Genomic DNA, 14,636 nt, shown 5'->3' on the forward strand with positions numbered 1-14,636 from the left:
TAATGTGAACCTGGCGTTATGTGTGTGCGCTGCGAGTGTGCATGAGCGCACGGTCTCCAGGAGAGCACGCGAGCGTTGAATGGTTTAAACACAGGCAAGAATTAAAAAGAAAAAAATGTAATTTATAAACTTTAGTGACGATGCGACACTGCCTCGATAGTGCAAGTGACTGCGTGACGGCAGGCGCGTCATCAGCTTGAGATCGGTTTTATGAGATCGACCTTTTTAGAGACCGCCGATCAATCATCCCAAAGCGATTATCGGCCGATTGTGATCGGTAGCCAATCAATCGGAGCACCCCTACAATCTAATCCTGTTTACATGAAATAAGCCTGCTCCCGAGCAGGTTTAAGTTTATGGACCTGTTGTTATGACAGCAAGTCCAGGACTTATTTGGTTCGAAGAACCAAATAATCCAAGATCATGCCAAATCGTCAACAAACAAATCCAGCTATCGACGTATGAAGAACGGGCCCCCAGCTAGTAGGCTACATCGCATGTGTATTAGGCTTGCCGCGTTAGACGGTGCTGACGGTGATTCCGGTGTTAAAAGCGAAGGAAAGCAAGGAAAAGAGGGAATGCCCCCGCCCCCGCGGTGATACCGGTATTACCGGTATTGTCACACGTCGATTAACTGGTGGGAAAATTTCCTCACCGTCACAACCCTAGTGTGTATATGTTGCAGGTTGCGATTGTAGCCTTTAACTTGTCATTTTAGAACAAGTTCTAAGGAACATTAAAAAAATGTTTTGATTGTTTGTTTTTTTTGTGGTTAAAAGAACAATTTCTTTCGAGGACATTCGAATGGTATGACAATTAGAGATTAAATTAAAATCTACAGATAACGCTACACACTAAAACACGTAGTCACGCAATGTGGATGTTAACTTTTAACAATTTGAGAACAAAGTATAAAAATAATAATTTGCGCGGTTTGACGTGATCTGAACTTACTTTGCGATCGTTAGATTTAATCTCAATTGGTAGCGCGATTTATTGTAAAACGTTTTTTTTTTTCAGTTGGTCAGAACAAATCTAGCAGACATGTTACTTGTTCAGATTACATTTTTGGGTAAAACTTCTCATTTTGGACATACTTAAGACGTATTATCTGTAATTCTGAAGTACAGTGAATATCCACACTGGTGCGTTGACTTACAGCCCACACATACACTTCAAAACATTAGATTCATCCGTGCTGCAGAGCCGTGCCAATGCACAATCCACGTCAAGAAGATAATTCTGCAAATAACTGCAATTGCAGGTTTCAAACAGAGATGGCGACAAAGAGGCAAAACTTATGTAATGCAGCTTTAACAAATAAAACAAAAAAACACACACATATAAAACCTGTTTAGTTGAGTAAATAGCAATTTAATTAAAACTTGCAGAACATTTTTAAGCCAAGACTTTTTTTTGGAGTTTTGTAGTATTGTTTAATAGAAATACAAATTATATTTTAGTTTTAAATAACTTTGTTTTTATGAGCTGAATCATGGCTGTAGCAGTCAGAAATTGGAAAATTACAATAAACACCGTTATTGATGTATTTTTAAGTATTTTTTTTGCGTGTTGTGACTTATTTTGAATGTATTTGCTAAGAATATACACATTATCCTTTGCTTATGTTTTCATATAATTAAATTCTTTGTGTATTACCTACCAGTGTTAATTTTGTTGACGAATCATTTTCGGCAACGACATTTTTTTCACCGACTACAACGAGACGATAGCGAACTAAAACTCTATTTGAATGACAAAAACGATGACGTAAATCTATTGACATTTTCGTCAACGAATTAAAACAAGACGAAAATGTTATGGAGGGGCGATTTGGGAAGAGATTCATTCAGAACGAATCTGCTGCATGGTTCGGAGGTTAGATGCGTACGTACATATAAACCGGCGGGACATAAGCTAACATACACTTCCTGCACGTCGCATGAAACTTTAAAAAATGTCAATATGTGGGAGTAAGAGAAGAGCAGACATATGGATAAATCTGACGACGCAAGAGAACTCAATTCGGTCCGGTTTTCTGAGCCATACACACACAGAAAGCATGTCTCACAGCGCACGAGTACTTTTTCACGTCGCATGAACGGAGAATTACACACAAAATGCTGTCGAATTGTCCGTTTTGACGAGTATTCACGTAAACACAGTTGATTACGTCTTAAGTGAACGTAAACAGTAGGGAGAACGTGTATCTGTACATTGCATCCATTGCAGCTGTGCATTCGGGTTTAAAGGAACAGCAGCCTAATTTAGTTGCTATTGTCCGAGTCATTAATGTTAATCAAGCAACAAAAGAAAGACAGAAAATCACGCACTGCTCTTGACTGAAAAACTTTAGTAGCCCTACAGATTAATCTAAATTTATTTATAGAAATAAATGTCTGCTTGAAAGAATGAAGAATATGGTAAACAAGCTGCTATAAAGAATGCATAATTAGCCTATATAACCATTGGTATTTCATTAAAAAGAAGACCATGTTCTTGTTCTTTATGAGAAGTGGTTTTATTTAATTTTAACATAAAGGCATGTTGTGTCACCGCAGTTAAATCGGTGTCTATCATGATAAAACCTTAATATCAAACCTATATAATGTGTTTGGAAATTTTAGAGAAATGCTTAATAAATGCACTGGAACTAAACCCAATAGATTTTAGCTGACTAAATTTACTGTAGATTTAGTCGACTAAAACTAAAAACAATTCAGATGACTAAAATATGACTAAAACTAACTGGCATTTTAGTCAGAAGACTATGACTAAAACTAAATCAAAATTTGCTGTCAAAATTAACACTGTTACCTACAACTTGATGTCATTAGTATTACACATTAAAATGTCTGATGTATTTCAGGTGAACGAGTGCTGTGCTTTCATGGGCCATTGCTATACGAAGCTAAGGTATCTGAATCATTCTTGTCATTTTGCATCCTTCAAAAGCCTGTTCAAAAAAATTCTAAAAAAATTTTGGTAGCAATAACATGAAGGAAGTTTCCTTTTTTAGTGTAAATGTAGTCAAAGTGTTTGATGTAGTGGTTTTGTAGATCAGGGTTTATGCTTTTGATATTATTTTTTTTCTGTGTTCAGTTGCATAAAATAGGCACAACCATTTAACCATTCTTTTAAATCTCGGGGCTTAAGATGTTTTGTCATCCTCATTTATTTTCATGTGAAGGGGCTGTTTTTTCCGTGGTTGTGTTAAACATTTAAATTGTGGTAGCTATCAAATAACTTTTGAACTGTCTTCCTCTGAAAGATGATTTGGATGTTTATGCATATTTTATGTCTTTTCTCACAGTGTGTAAGAATCACTATCAAGGACAAACAAGTTAAATACTTTATTCATTACAGTGGATGGAATAAGAAGTAAGTCTAAGTATTCAAAGTCCTGGTTTGAAGGGATGAAAATTCAGTGCTAGTTAGGACACAGTTAACATCCCTATGTTATGTAAGTTGAAATGGTTAATGTAGTTTCTGCCAATTACAATGTTATGTTATACCAATTTGATCACTTAATTCTAAGAATGTGTGTTCAATGTGTTTCTAGCTGGGACGAATGGGTTCCTGAAAGCCGTGTGCTCAAATATGTGGACAGTAACCTGCAAAAACAGAAAGAGCTTCAGAAGGCAAACCAGTGAGTAATAAAGTTTAGAAACCAGTGACAAAAAACAGATCTTTCAAATAATTGAAATTAATTAGACAATTTAATGCACATAATTAGTGGTCATTTGACATTTTTTAAATATCTGCATCGGCCGACAAGTTTTTCTGTTTGCCCGATGTGTTCGAGGCGAGACTTTTATTTTGACGGAGCTGAGAACGGCAGCGCCTGAGGTGCACACAGTGCTCACATTCTCCCTTTTGTTCGATGTTGTCGTTAACAGTTCTGTCTAAATACGGATAGAAGTCTGTCTAATAATCAGATAGAACGGTTAAACAAAGGAATTAAAATGTATACAAAAAGTCTCATAACGATTGCTTTTATATTATTAGTAATAGAAAGGCAAACATTATAATACTTTATTGTTTGCCGTCAGCATTTATATAATTTAAACAAATCTTTGAATGTCTAATAAACATCTAATTTCAAAAACCTTGCAAACTTCGGATCCAGTTGTGAGATCTTGTCAAGTGTGCATGTGTATCCTGCATGATCGCGTATGCTCTGCGTGTCGGTCGGTCCGTGTGAATTGAATACGGACAGGAGGAGAGTTCAGCTTCACTGGAGACGCGCGATCGACAAACTTTAAACTCGTGATTTTAAATTATGCTGCGCTTTATGCATTTGCCCAATGTCATATTCATGTCATTTTCACTGTGTGCTGTATGTAAAATGAGTGTTACCTTGGCTTTATTTGAAAAAATATGATTAATGCACACAAACTTCCCAAAATACTGAGTGCCCTGTTGGTTACAGTGTTTACTTCCTTTTTAATTATATTTTTATTAAATATTTATTTATTTGTAAAAAATACTTCATCTAAAGTATAAGTATGTTTATTTAACATATTTATTTTTAATCAATTTTCAAATTATTTCAAATTTCTTAAATATTAATAAAAATAAATAAAATTATATCGGCTTTATATCGGTCATCGGCCACCCTGCTTTCCAAGATATTGGCATCCGCTGTCAAAAAAACAATATCGGTCAACCACTACACATAATGCTTCCATATCCATATTATTCTGTCATTGTTATTCCAGTGGAACAAGAAACAGTTTATACAATCTGTGATGCATGTTTATCTTTTAATGAGAAAAGATTTAATGCAAAATATACTGTTTTTCAGAGACCATTATGTTGAGGGAAGGATGAGGGGTGTCGCACCGAGCAAGAAAATCGCTGCTGTGCAGCAAAAAAATGTAGATGTGTGAGTGTTGCTTTGTCAGCTTTTACGTTTGAAGTGCCCTCAAATAAACTCTGCTTCTTGCCTCATCTAGAATTTTTAAAATGAACTGTCAAAACTGCAAACTTATGTTTACTGATGCATATTTAACCATGGGCTTTCTGTTCATTTCACTAGAAAAACAAAGAAGAACAAGCAAAAGAGTAAGTTCCAATTCCCTATGCAAATACTGATGTATTTTGACCTGTCAAAGCAGTTTGATTGAACCTTCTGAGTTTAAATGTATTTAAAAAGCCATTTAAAGAGTTTCACAGTTAATTTACAGATCTGTCATGTTGTTCTCCAAGTTGGATTTGTCAAAAAGTTTAAGTAGTTGTAGATGCAATAAAATTCATACAGTATTAAATGTGGTTTGGAGCCATTGATTATTAACTGATAACAATCTCGTCTTGTTTACTTCTCAGCACCAGGGGCTGGAGAAGGCACTAGCACTGGGGACATGCCTCACCCCCCACGCAAGAAGAGGGCACGTGTTGACCCAACTGTGGAGAGTGTATGTCAGTTCAAAGCCTGTTTAAATTAAATGGCCAGCATTTAGAGTCACTCTGAGTTGGTGTTTTAACAGAAGTGAAAAGTGAGGCTGTTTTTGACTCCCAAACTGGCTTTGTGTACAGGAGGAGACTTTCATTAACAGAGTAGAAGTGAAGGTAAAAATTCCTGAAGAGTTAAAACCATGGCTGGTAGATGACTGGGACCTGATCACTAGACAGAAGCAGGTAACTTAAACCAACCTCCCATGCTCAACCCAATCCAACTTCTGCATTGCTCTTTATTCAGCTATATTGTATAATAATTAAAATACAGAATGCTGTCTAAAGCAACAACTAGACATAGAAGAAAAAATATATTAATATATATATATATATATATATATATATATATTAATATTAATATATATATATTAATATAATTAAATATTTTTCCACCTGTATATTTGCAGAAATCTTCCTGGATATCTGTATAAATTGGTCGTACAATTAAAGGGGTCATATGATGCGATTTCAAGTTTTCCTTTCTCGCTTAAACACACTCCCACATGTCTACGTCACCATGTGGGAAGATTTGCATAACACTGCCCAAATGTTCACGCAAAGAAAGAAGGCGTAACTGTATTGTTGATTTTCATATTTAAAGGATTTGCCACTGATGATTCAAACGCGAGTTTTGAGCAGTGTAGAGTAGCGCTTGTTGTTTGTAATTTCTCTGATCACAAATGTAGACATGGTTTTATGTTTACGCGGAGCGATGCAACGCAACGCGTAAAAAGACAGTATAAGTCATTATAATCCGTAATTATGTCCCCACTGGATGCAACATATGCCTCGTTTATAATGGGTTTTAATGTTTTTGTCTCGTCGCTCTGGGACACGCCATCACAGTATGGTAAGGGGCGTAACATTTCCGTCACACGCTTGAGGTATTTGGCCAATCACAACGCACTGGATAGCTGGCCAATCAGAGCACACCTCGCTTTTCAGAACGATGAGCTTTGTAAAAATCGACGCGTTTCAGAAAGGCGGGGCATAGAGGAGAAACAATAATGTACAGTATGTGGAAAATAATGTTTTTTGAACCTTAAACCGCATAAACACATTTCATTACACCAAATACACAAAATAATGTTCTTTCTAGCAACATCATATAACCCCTTTAAATTTTGAGTTTTGAAATAGAATACTGTTTTCACACCATGTTGTAATTAGCATAATTATTAGATGACAATCTGAGCCATTCTACTCGGAGCTGTTCTTTTTCAGACTTGGAATTATGCATTTCTAGGGCGACCAGCGTTCAAGTCCCGGCTCGTGCTTTCCCGATTCTGTACCAATTCGCTTCTTGTCTGATCTCCACTGTACTATATAATAAAGGCAAGAAATGCAAAAATAAATCTTTAAAATTAAATGAATTTGTAATTTGAGTAATCAAGAGACAAAACTGCAATCCATCAAAGAAGCAGTTGTTATGCAAATAGATTATTAATAAACGTATAGTTTAATTAGTAGGCCATTAGATGTATTCAACTATGTGCTAGCCACATTAAAGTATTTTTTGTCTGTTATTACATTTTTAGATTACTGCATTATTCAGACATTAATGTTAGTCATTAGTTTTATGCATAATTGAACAGAAATATTACAAAGGTAACTACAGAACTGCATTTTACTGTTAATAAAACTACTGTCAGAGTTTATAGGTTATAATTATGAGTTTTACAAAGACATTAACTTTTTACAAGTCGGAATCTTGTAATTACGCTAATTCTGACATGGTGTGAACACGCCTTAATATGCACTGTGAAAATATTTGTGGTTTATTTCCTTTTTTTTTTTTCTTTAGCTTTTTCACTTGCCTGCAAAAAAGAAAGTAGATGATGTCCTTGAGGACTATGCAAGTTACAAGAGAACAAGAGGAAACTCTGATAACAAGTATGTTTGTATGCCATATGTAAAAAAATTTCTTATCCAGTTAGTTGAAATCACCATTGTACAAATTATTAATTTATGTAAATCATCCAGTTAATTTGAAATACCCTGTTGTAGAAATTTACAAATAAGATGTAGAGAGAGTTTCTAAAGATGTACTTGATCTTTACTCAGGGAACAGGCCGTAAATGAGGTGGTTGCTGGAATCCGCGAGTACTTCAATGTCATGTTGGGCACTCAGCTCCTCTACAAGTTTGAGAGGCCACAGTATGCAGAGATCCTAGCAAACCATCCAGATAAATCCATGTCTCAGATCTACGGAGCGCCGCACCTGCTGAGGCTTTTTGGTATGGTAATTTTATTTTGAAAACTAATTGTACCTTTAAAATCAAAGCAACCAGTCAATTTCAGATATTTTACAAGAAACAAAATGTTAAATGTGAGCTTTGAATGCTCTATGAAACTGTTATAGAAAGATGCATATTAATCCATGCCCATTATCACATCCTCAAAGCTTAATGCAATCATGAAAATACAGCAAAGAACACGCGAATGAGTTCTAGGGGGAGCTTTAATCAGTCTCCATGTCTCAGAGAATGTTTTGATTAATTATAGCCTCTTTTGTGTCCACTGACAGTGAGAATTGGAGCAATGCTGGCCTACACACCTCTGGATGATAAGAGTCTGGCCCTGCTTCTCAGCTACCTGCAAGATTTTTTAAAGTAAGTAGAAATCTGTGTTTTGAATTTGTTTTGAGGATTTGAGCAACTTTCTGAGGCTGTCAGGTTAAGACATTTCATGATAATCTTGTACACTAGATTTCAATAAAGCTGGCCTAATGTCAAGCCAAAGCTTTGCAGATCATTATATGGATTTTATACATTGCTTGCAGGTAGTAACTGACTTCTATGCTCGATTTAGGTATTTGGTGAAGAATTCATCGTCTCTGTTCAGTGCAAGTGACTATGAGGTTGCACCTCCAGAATATCATCGCAAAGCTGTCTGAGGGCAAAGCCAGTGAGGATGTTTGGTGCTACGTTCTGGTCCTCATTTTTATTTTATTTTTTTTTAAATCCATTCATCAAGTCTTGTGGAAGATCTTAGTGCCCACAACATCAGTCAATAATTATTCCGTACTCTAAGGATGATGTCTGGTATTCCAGATAAGGATTACATTTCTTCGGAAAGCTGCTGGTAATTGCTCCCATGTTATTGAGCCTTTTTTTTTTTTTTTTGGTTTATGCAATATTCATAAACAAAACCTGGTCGTGTATAGTTGAAATGCTGCAAAATTTCAGTTTTTTTTTTTCTTCAAACATGTCAGTTCAATAAATTGTCCTTCTCAGCTGTGGCTCTGCTGCATTTTTTTTTTTCAACGACACATGGACTCTTGCCAATTTAACGATGCTTCAACAATGAATAACATCTTGATGTTAAGAAAAGTAAAGGTTATGTAGCAATAGCAATTCAATGGTGTGCAGCCACATTAAAGCAGATGCCGTTGACCTTGGGTCATATTTGAAAATGTATAGCCTTTGAAGAGTTTGATTTAAAGTCCAAGTGTCTGTTTTTAGTTCTTTGCTTGCTTCAATCTAATATACATTTGGGGGATTTGCAATTGTAACTTTTGAGTATGTTGTCTTAAATATATGAAATTAAAAGGGCATGTTACTACTGTACAGATAATAATTTAATAAATAATGTTAATAAATAAACAATATTTTTTCACCAGACTACAAATGTTCAGAAACCACACAGCAGCACTGGCTAACACGAGAGTGTAGCTCAGCTTCACATAACATACTGCAGTGACCGTTAAAGCACTTTGTACAACTGCTTTTTGAGAAATACAATGGCAAGGGCAATGAATACGCTCTATTTGGGTGGCTGCTGTTACATAGAACATATTTTAAGGGCGGAATGAATGAGGTCTTTCAAGAGGCTCATGTTTGAAACCGGTTTGTCTACTGGATTTGGCGAGTTCCCAGACTTGAGCTGGAGCCACTCAAACATCATAAAAGGACACTTTACCTCAAAGAACATAACCCTGGAATTAAATGTATTTTTATTGTAAGAAGCAGCAGCATCTGAATTATTGTTCAGTGTTTTCTGTATTTCAACAAAGAAATGAATCTCCTTTTGTTTATATGTTTAGAGGGCTGTTAAATGATACCACAGAGAGGATGTGATTCGCAGGATGATTCATAAACTCGAGTGGCTCTTTCGTAAAGAAGCTGCAAATTGCAAAAAAGCTTTGGGTCAATCAAGCGTGCATACAGACTTTCTACACACACTAGGTGGCGCCATAATATACATTTTCATTAATAACTCCGGAACCTAGAAATTACTGGCCTTTATTTTGTGCGCGCAATGTCCAAACTTTAAAACCTGGTACATGGACAACAGGTCCATGGTAGCGCAAGTATATCATTTTTTTTCTACAAAATCACAAAAAGTGCAATATCAGTTTATATAATAAATTCATGTTCATTTAAATCATATGCTAAATTAAAAAAGGTATTTTCCCAACCAACAACTGATGACGCAACTGTGTTTACCAGTTTTCAAACAGGACTAGCTTACTGACAGCATTACTCGAAGCTGTATCCAAAACAAACCCTCATTGTCGAGCTAGTTTCGAAGGCATCTATAGAGTCTGTGAAATCTGTAGCCCACAAATCATGTGAATCAGCTTTTCCACGGTGTGACCTTCATACGGATTACGGAGACTCCCAGTGCACGCCGATTGGCTCATTGTTACACAGTTTTCCTGACGATTGGTTCATTGGAGTGCGTCAGGTCTCAATAGAGCCTGAACCGTGTAACCGAGGGGTGAAATAAAGTTTGCAGGCAAACTTTGACAAGAGACGCACATTTGGACATCTGGACAAGTGCACTGGGCTTAGTTAGCCTACAGTAATACTGGAACTATGAAAAGTTTAAAACAACGGCTTAAGAAAAACGAGGTAAACATCAGATACAAGTTTTACTATATCGAAAAGCTTGTCAAGACTTTGGACCAAGCCCATAACGTCTTGAATCTGTATGTAGTAATGGGGCTGTGGGTGGTACTGTAAATTGCGTATTATTTTGTTGAACGCCAGGAATGAATTGTTATGTTTATGGCTAAAGTGATAAGGACTCTACTCTTCAGACTCGTTTATCACATCTTCAGGAAATACACGACAGTAGTTGATTTTATCACGGCATTTCACTGTGGTTTACATTCCGCTTGAGTGAGTGAGACAAGCAGAGATTGTTTACTGTGTTGTTGCAACGGAATACGACTGTAGAATAATCTCACAAATGTGTTTGTTATTTTATCCGCTTTCTGGTTACTTTGCTGTGGTAGACTATAAGGTTCTTTAAATAACTGAAATAATTTGGCGATATGGAATTGTAAAGCGGTCAACAGACCTGGAACTACTTCATAGTGCGGTTATTGAAAATAATAGACCGATTAGAACGTCTGTCAGCCAACCAAAATCAAGAAGTTTTAGTTTTTGAAAAATTAAAACAAAGAAAGCCGAGCCGAACAGACAATGCCAAAAGAAATTACACTTCCAGTGATGAATCTGTGGCGCTGCAGTAGAATAGGTAGTGAAACTGGTGGTGTGAATATTGTGGTTTTTTATGTTTGCCATTGTCTCAGATTACAGAATGGGGAAAGTATGATGAGCGTCTGATGAAGGCAGCAGAGAATGGAGATATAGAGAAACTCACAGCCACACTCAAGAAAGGAACCAACCCCACCAAACTAGACCTAGAGGGCCATTCTGCGTAAGTGCCACTTTCAAATGTCCCCCTCTTACGTGATGCTTAAAAATATTGTCCACTGTACAAATAGCAGTATTTCATGCTCTTTACTCAAACTTTACTAAGAATAAGTCCCCGCGTATAATCTATATTTTCTACATTTAAGCAACAAAACTCAAAAACATATCTCTTTCCTGCCTGCCGGGACTCCTGTGCTCACTTTTCCTATATGCATTTCATCACTCATCTAAAAACAAAAGATAGCTTTTCAATAAAAGTGCAAATGTCCAGCCAGGGAATGAGGGAAGGGATTTTGATAGTCCTATTTTTTGTGCCCTCATCCTTCCTTGCAATGCACAATACCTTGATTGTTGTTTTTTGTTTATTTTCAGTAGCTGCTTCAGAATGAAACATAGGGAGTCTGTAGTCGTTTTGTAGTGTTTTTCTTCTTTTGCATTAGAATTGCCTGGATCATGACTGGCACATGCACGCTAACCTCTTTACTGCTATTTCACCCTTAATGCTATTTAGATCCCAATTCTGCATTGTTTTTTCTTCTTCTTGCATTTTACCCTCTAGGATAAGCTATCTAGAATGCCCTGTTTGCTTTGTGCAGAGTTCTGTATTCCTTTATTGTATAATTGACAAAGCTATGGTAGTGCTTCCACAATCTGTATGAGATCTTTCCTCCTTGGGCCTGCTGCACACTTGTGGTGATAAATAGTAGTATAGTTTTGTAAGTGTGAAGAAGGATAAACTAAGCACACAAATAAATGTTGAACCTCCAAGAAGTATGATCAGTACATTTGTTTTTCAGAATCAAGCCAAAAAGTATGAATTGTTAATTTTTTTTAAAATAAAGTCAAAATATGTAGTTTTCACATTGCCTTGCTAGAACCTATTTTATTACTTAATTTTCATTGTGAAGCCATCCAATTTCCATATTTCGTGTGAAAGATTTTGCTTTGCAGCTTGCTTTTTTCATGTCAAAAATTATGACTTTATTCTTGTAAATTTAATCTTATTTTGCTATGATTTTATTCTCAAGTTGCTACAACTTTGTTCTGGTAATTTTGAATTTATTCTCAAAATATTGTGACTTTAAATCTCAAAATTCTAAGACTTTATTCTGAAAATATTACAACATTATTCTTGTGTTGCTGTGAGTTTATGTTGACATTCTAAAAATAATATGAATTTAATCTCGTATTTAACATTTTTGTTTATATGGCACTAAAACAGTCATAGCAAGATTGTTTCTAGTTCCATCCTCTTTGCTTGCTTCATAGATAGATGAAAAATTTAGATTAAAAAAGAAAAAGCTCCATGATTCCCAATATTAACGTTTGCTGCTTCTGTCATTTGGTTTAGATATTGTGTTTGTTTGTTTTTTCAAAATGAAAGAAAAAGGCAATTACAAGGTTTTAACAAGTGTTTAATTTTTCATACCTGACTAGTTAGACAGTTGCCCGTCACATCACTTCTCATTTACAATGGAGCTATGTAAGACACAAAAGAGGTTCCTAATTAGAGAAACAAAGAAGCATGGAAAGTAGAGAAGTTGTTCCACAGACTAAACAAATCATCATACAGTAAATCTTTCTAACTACACAGGCGTTTATCTAAATCATAAATGTGTAGCACAGCAGTTCTCCGGTGATAATATGTTTATGGGAGAGTATTAAACATGGTGTGCAGTGTTACATGCAGCCTGTAATTTTGTTATCTCTTCAGGTCAACTGTTTTTAAAGGGGGTTGTTATATATTAGGTGTGTCAGGCCTGTGACAGGATTTCAGTCATGTCCTGTTTTTGTTAAATATTTTCTACCTACTAACGTTTTTCTGTCAAATAGAATATATGCATTTTCTTGCCTTGACCTTGCCAGTAAATATGTAAATAGTTCCTGTGCATTTTATTTTCATTCCTTTTTTAAATAGATAAAATGTTATGCTACACAATGTCTTTATACCCACTCCTACATCTTGCTGATCCTTCTTTTGTCTACTAACTATTTCACTTTTCAAATAGCAACAGTCTTGGTGATCTTAGCACTGATGTCTCATGCTGCTTTGTTACTAGGCTCAAGGAGTGGCTGTGTCTATTTTCTGTTGAAACAGGCCTAGACTGCCATGTTGTTGCATGTTTCTTTTCATGTTTCTTGGCTCTTTATACATCCTCCTATAATTGGTAAATCACTGGTAAACTCACCTATATTTTTTTGTTTTGATTTTCATACAAGTATGATGATATTAATTGTCTGAATATATGCAATAAATATACAATATTCATGTTGTATTTATATATACATAACATTATGACAACTACTGATGTTATTGGTGGTAATTATGCTTATATTTTATGAATTTACTTTTATATTCTTTTTTTAAGGTTTCATGTTGCTGCTAGCAAAGGCCTCATGAATAGTCTAAATGTTTTCCTGGATAACAGTGTCAATGTGAAGGCCGTAGATGCTGCCGGTAAGACTAAGGTTCCGCACTATTGCTAATCAAACCGTTAAATAAGCAAATTTGTGAAATTCAAATCGTGTGGGAGAATATCATCTTCAGGCTTTAGACAAACTTGTAAAGTTCATGCAGCTGCTGTTGCCATTACAGCAAAAGCGGGACCAACCCATTTATGAAAAACTTACTGTATGTTTTGTTGTAAATGTCATTGTTGTTCTTCTCTGCAGGTAAAACAGCTTTGCATCTGGCTGCAGCAGGCGGTCATTCCATGTGTGTGCAGAGGCTGCTGCAGGTACCGTTCCTCCAATAACAATCACAGGAAGAAAGACTAATGAGAAACCACATTGGAATGTCACAGCGCCTTTAGTAACCAGCCCCTTTAGCGATTGCTCTGCCAAAGAATGCTCAATGCTTTCTTTTCTTTCCCTACCCTCTATGTTTTATGCTTTATGCCCTTGTTTATTTGTTTTTTTCTTTCTCTGGACTTTCTTGTGCTTTTGATCTCCACATAAAGCTGTGTGCTTAAGGCAGGGCTGGAGCAATTTACTTCTCATTTTTGTATCATGGCAACAATTATCTTGCTCACAAACGTGCCATTAAGAGTGTGAGGCGTGTTATCTGGTATGAAATATGAATTCTCTTTCATAAAGCTCAGTAATTAAATGAAAAGGAAATTAATGCAAATGAGTTTCAATGGGCAGTCAATTGCATTAAAGTAGCAAAAACAAAATAATTAAAACCATGAACAATATAAAGTATTAAAAGAAGTAATAGAAGAAAAATATAATGCACCCTAAGCATCAGTGTGAAAATTACATACCAGCTTATTCAAATGCAATCTTATGATTGAGCCAAAGTGCAAATGTACATTTGCACGCATGATGAGAGCATGTGCTTTAATATGGAATTTATGCAATTTACATTCTCTTCAATATGTCCTTCAGTTTCTTAGCTTGTTGAGCAGAAGAATATGTAACCAAACTTAAGCTGTTAAATAAATAATTTGTGACCCTGGACCACAAAACCAGTCTTAAGTCGCTGGGGTATATTTGTAGCAATAGCCAAAA

General features: G+C 35.8%; 2 protein-coding genes across 2 annotated transcripts in view; both read left to right on the forward strand.

Moving 5' to 3' along the window:
- LOC107672187 (mortality factor 4-like protein 1) overlaps positions 1 to 8,542 on the forward strand; it is a 17,458-nt gene extending 8,916 nt beyond the window's left edge. The window contains exons 2-12 of the mRNA XM_016465277.1: positions 2,870 to 2,916; positions 3,314 to 3,381; positions 3,563 to 3,649; positions 4,808 to 4,888; positions 5,042 to 5,067; positions 5,329 to 5,417; positions 5,539 to 5,640; positions 7,262 to 7,350; positions 7,522 to 7,694; positions 7,985 to 8,069; positions 8,269 to 8,542. Coding sequence (XP_016320763.1) covers positions 2,870 to 2,916; positions 3,314 to 3,381; positions 3,563 to 3,649; positions 4,808 to 4,888; positions 5,042 to 5,067; positions 5,329 to 5,417; positions 5,539 to 5,640; positions 7,262 to 7,350; positions 7,522 to 7,694; positions 7,985 to 8,069; positions 8,269 to 8,353 — 932 coding nt within the window. The 3' untranslated portion in view covers positions 8,354 to 8,542. The remainder of the gene's footprint in view (positions 1 to 2,869; positions 2,917 to 3,313; positions 3,382 to 3,562; positions 3,650 to 4,807; positions 4,889 to 5,041; positions 5,068 to 5,328; positions 5,418 to 5,538; positions 5,641 to 7,261; positions 7,351 to 7,521; positions 7,695 to 7,984; positions 8,070 to 8,268) is intronic.
- Positions 8,543 to 10,093: 1,551 nt separating this feature from the next.
- LOC107672318 (uveal autoantigen with coiled-coil domains and ankyrin repeats-like) overlaps positions 10,094 to 14,636 on the forward strand; it is a 16,047-nt gene continuing 11,504 nt past the window's right edge. The window contains exons 1-4 of the mRNA XM_016465465.1: positions 10,094 to 10,313; positions 11,000 to 11,127; positions 13,493 to 13,581; positions 13,797 to 13,861. Coding sequence (XP_016320951.1) covers positions 10,278 to 10,313; positions 11,000 to 11,127; positions 13,493 to 13,581; positions 13,797 to 13,861 — 318 coding nt within the window. The 5' untranslated portion in view covers positions 10,094 to 10,277. The remainder of the gene's footprint in view (positions 10,314 to 10,999; positions 11,128 to 13,492; positions 13,582 to 13,796; positions 13,862 to 14,636) is intronic.

The sequence above is a fragment of the Sinocyclocheilus anshuiensis genome, unplaced genomic scaffold, assembly GCF_001515605.1.
Source record: "Sinocyclocheilus anshuiensis isolate Anshui unplaced genomic scaffold, SAMN03320099.WGS_v1.1 scaffold997, whole genome shotgun sequence".
NCBI classification, from domain to species: Eukaryota; Metazoa; Chordata; class Actinopteri; order Cypriniformes; family Cyprinidae; genus Sinocyclocheilus; species Sinocyclocheilus anshuiensis.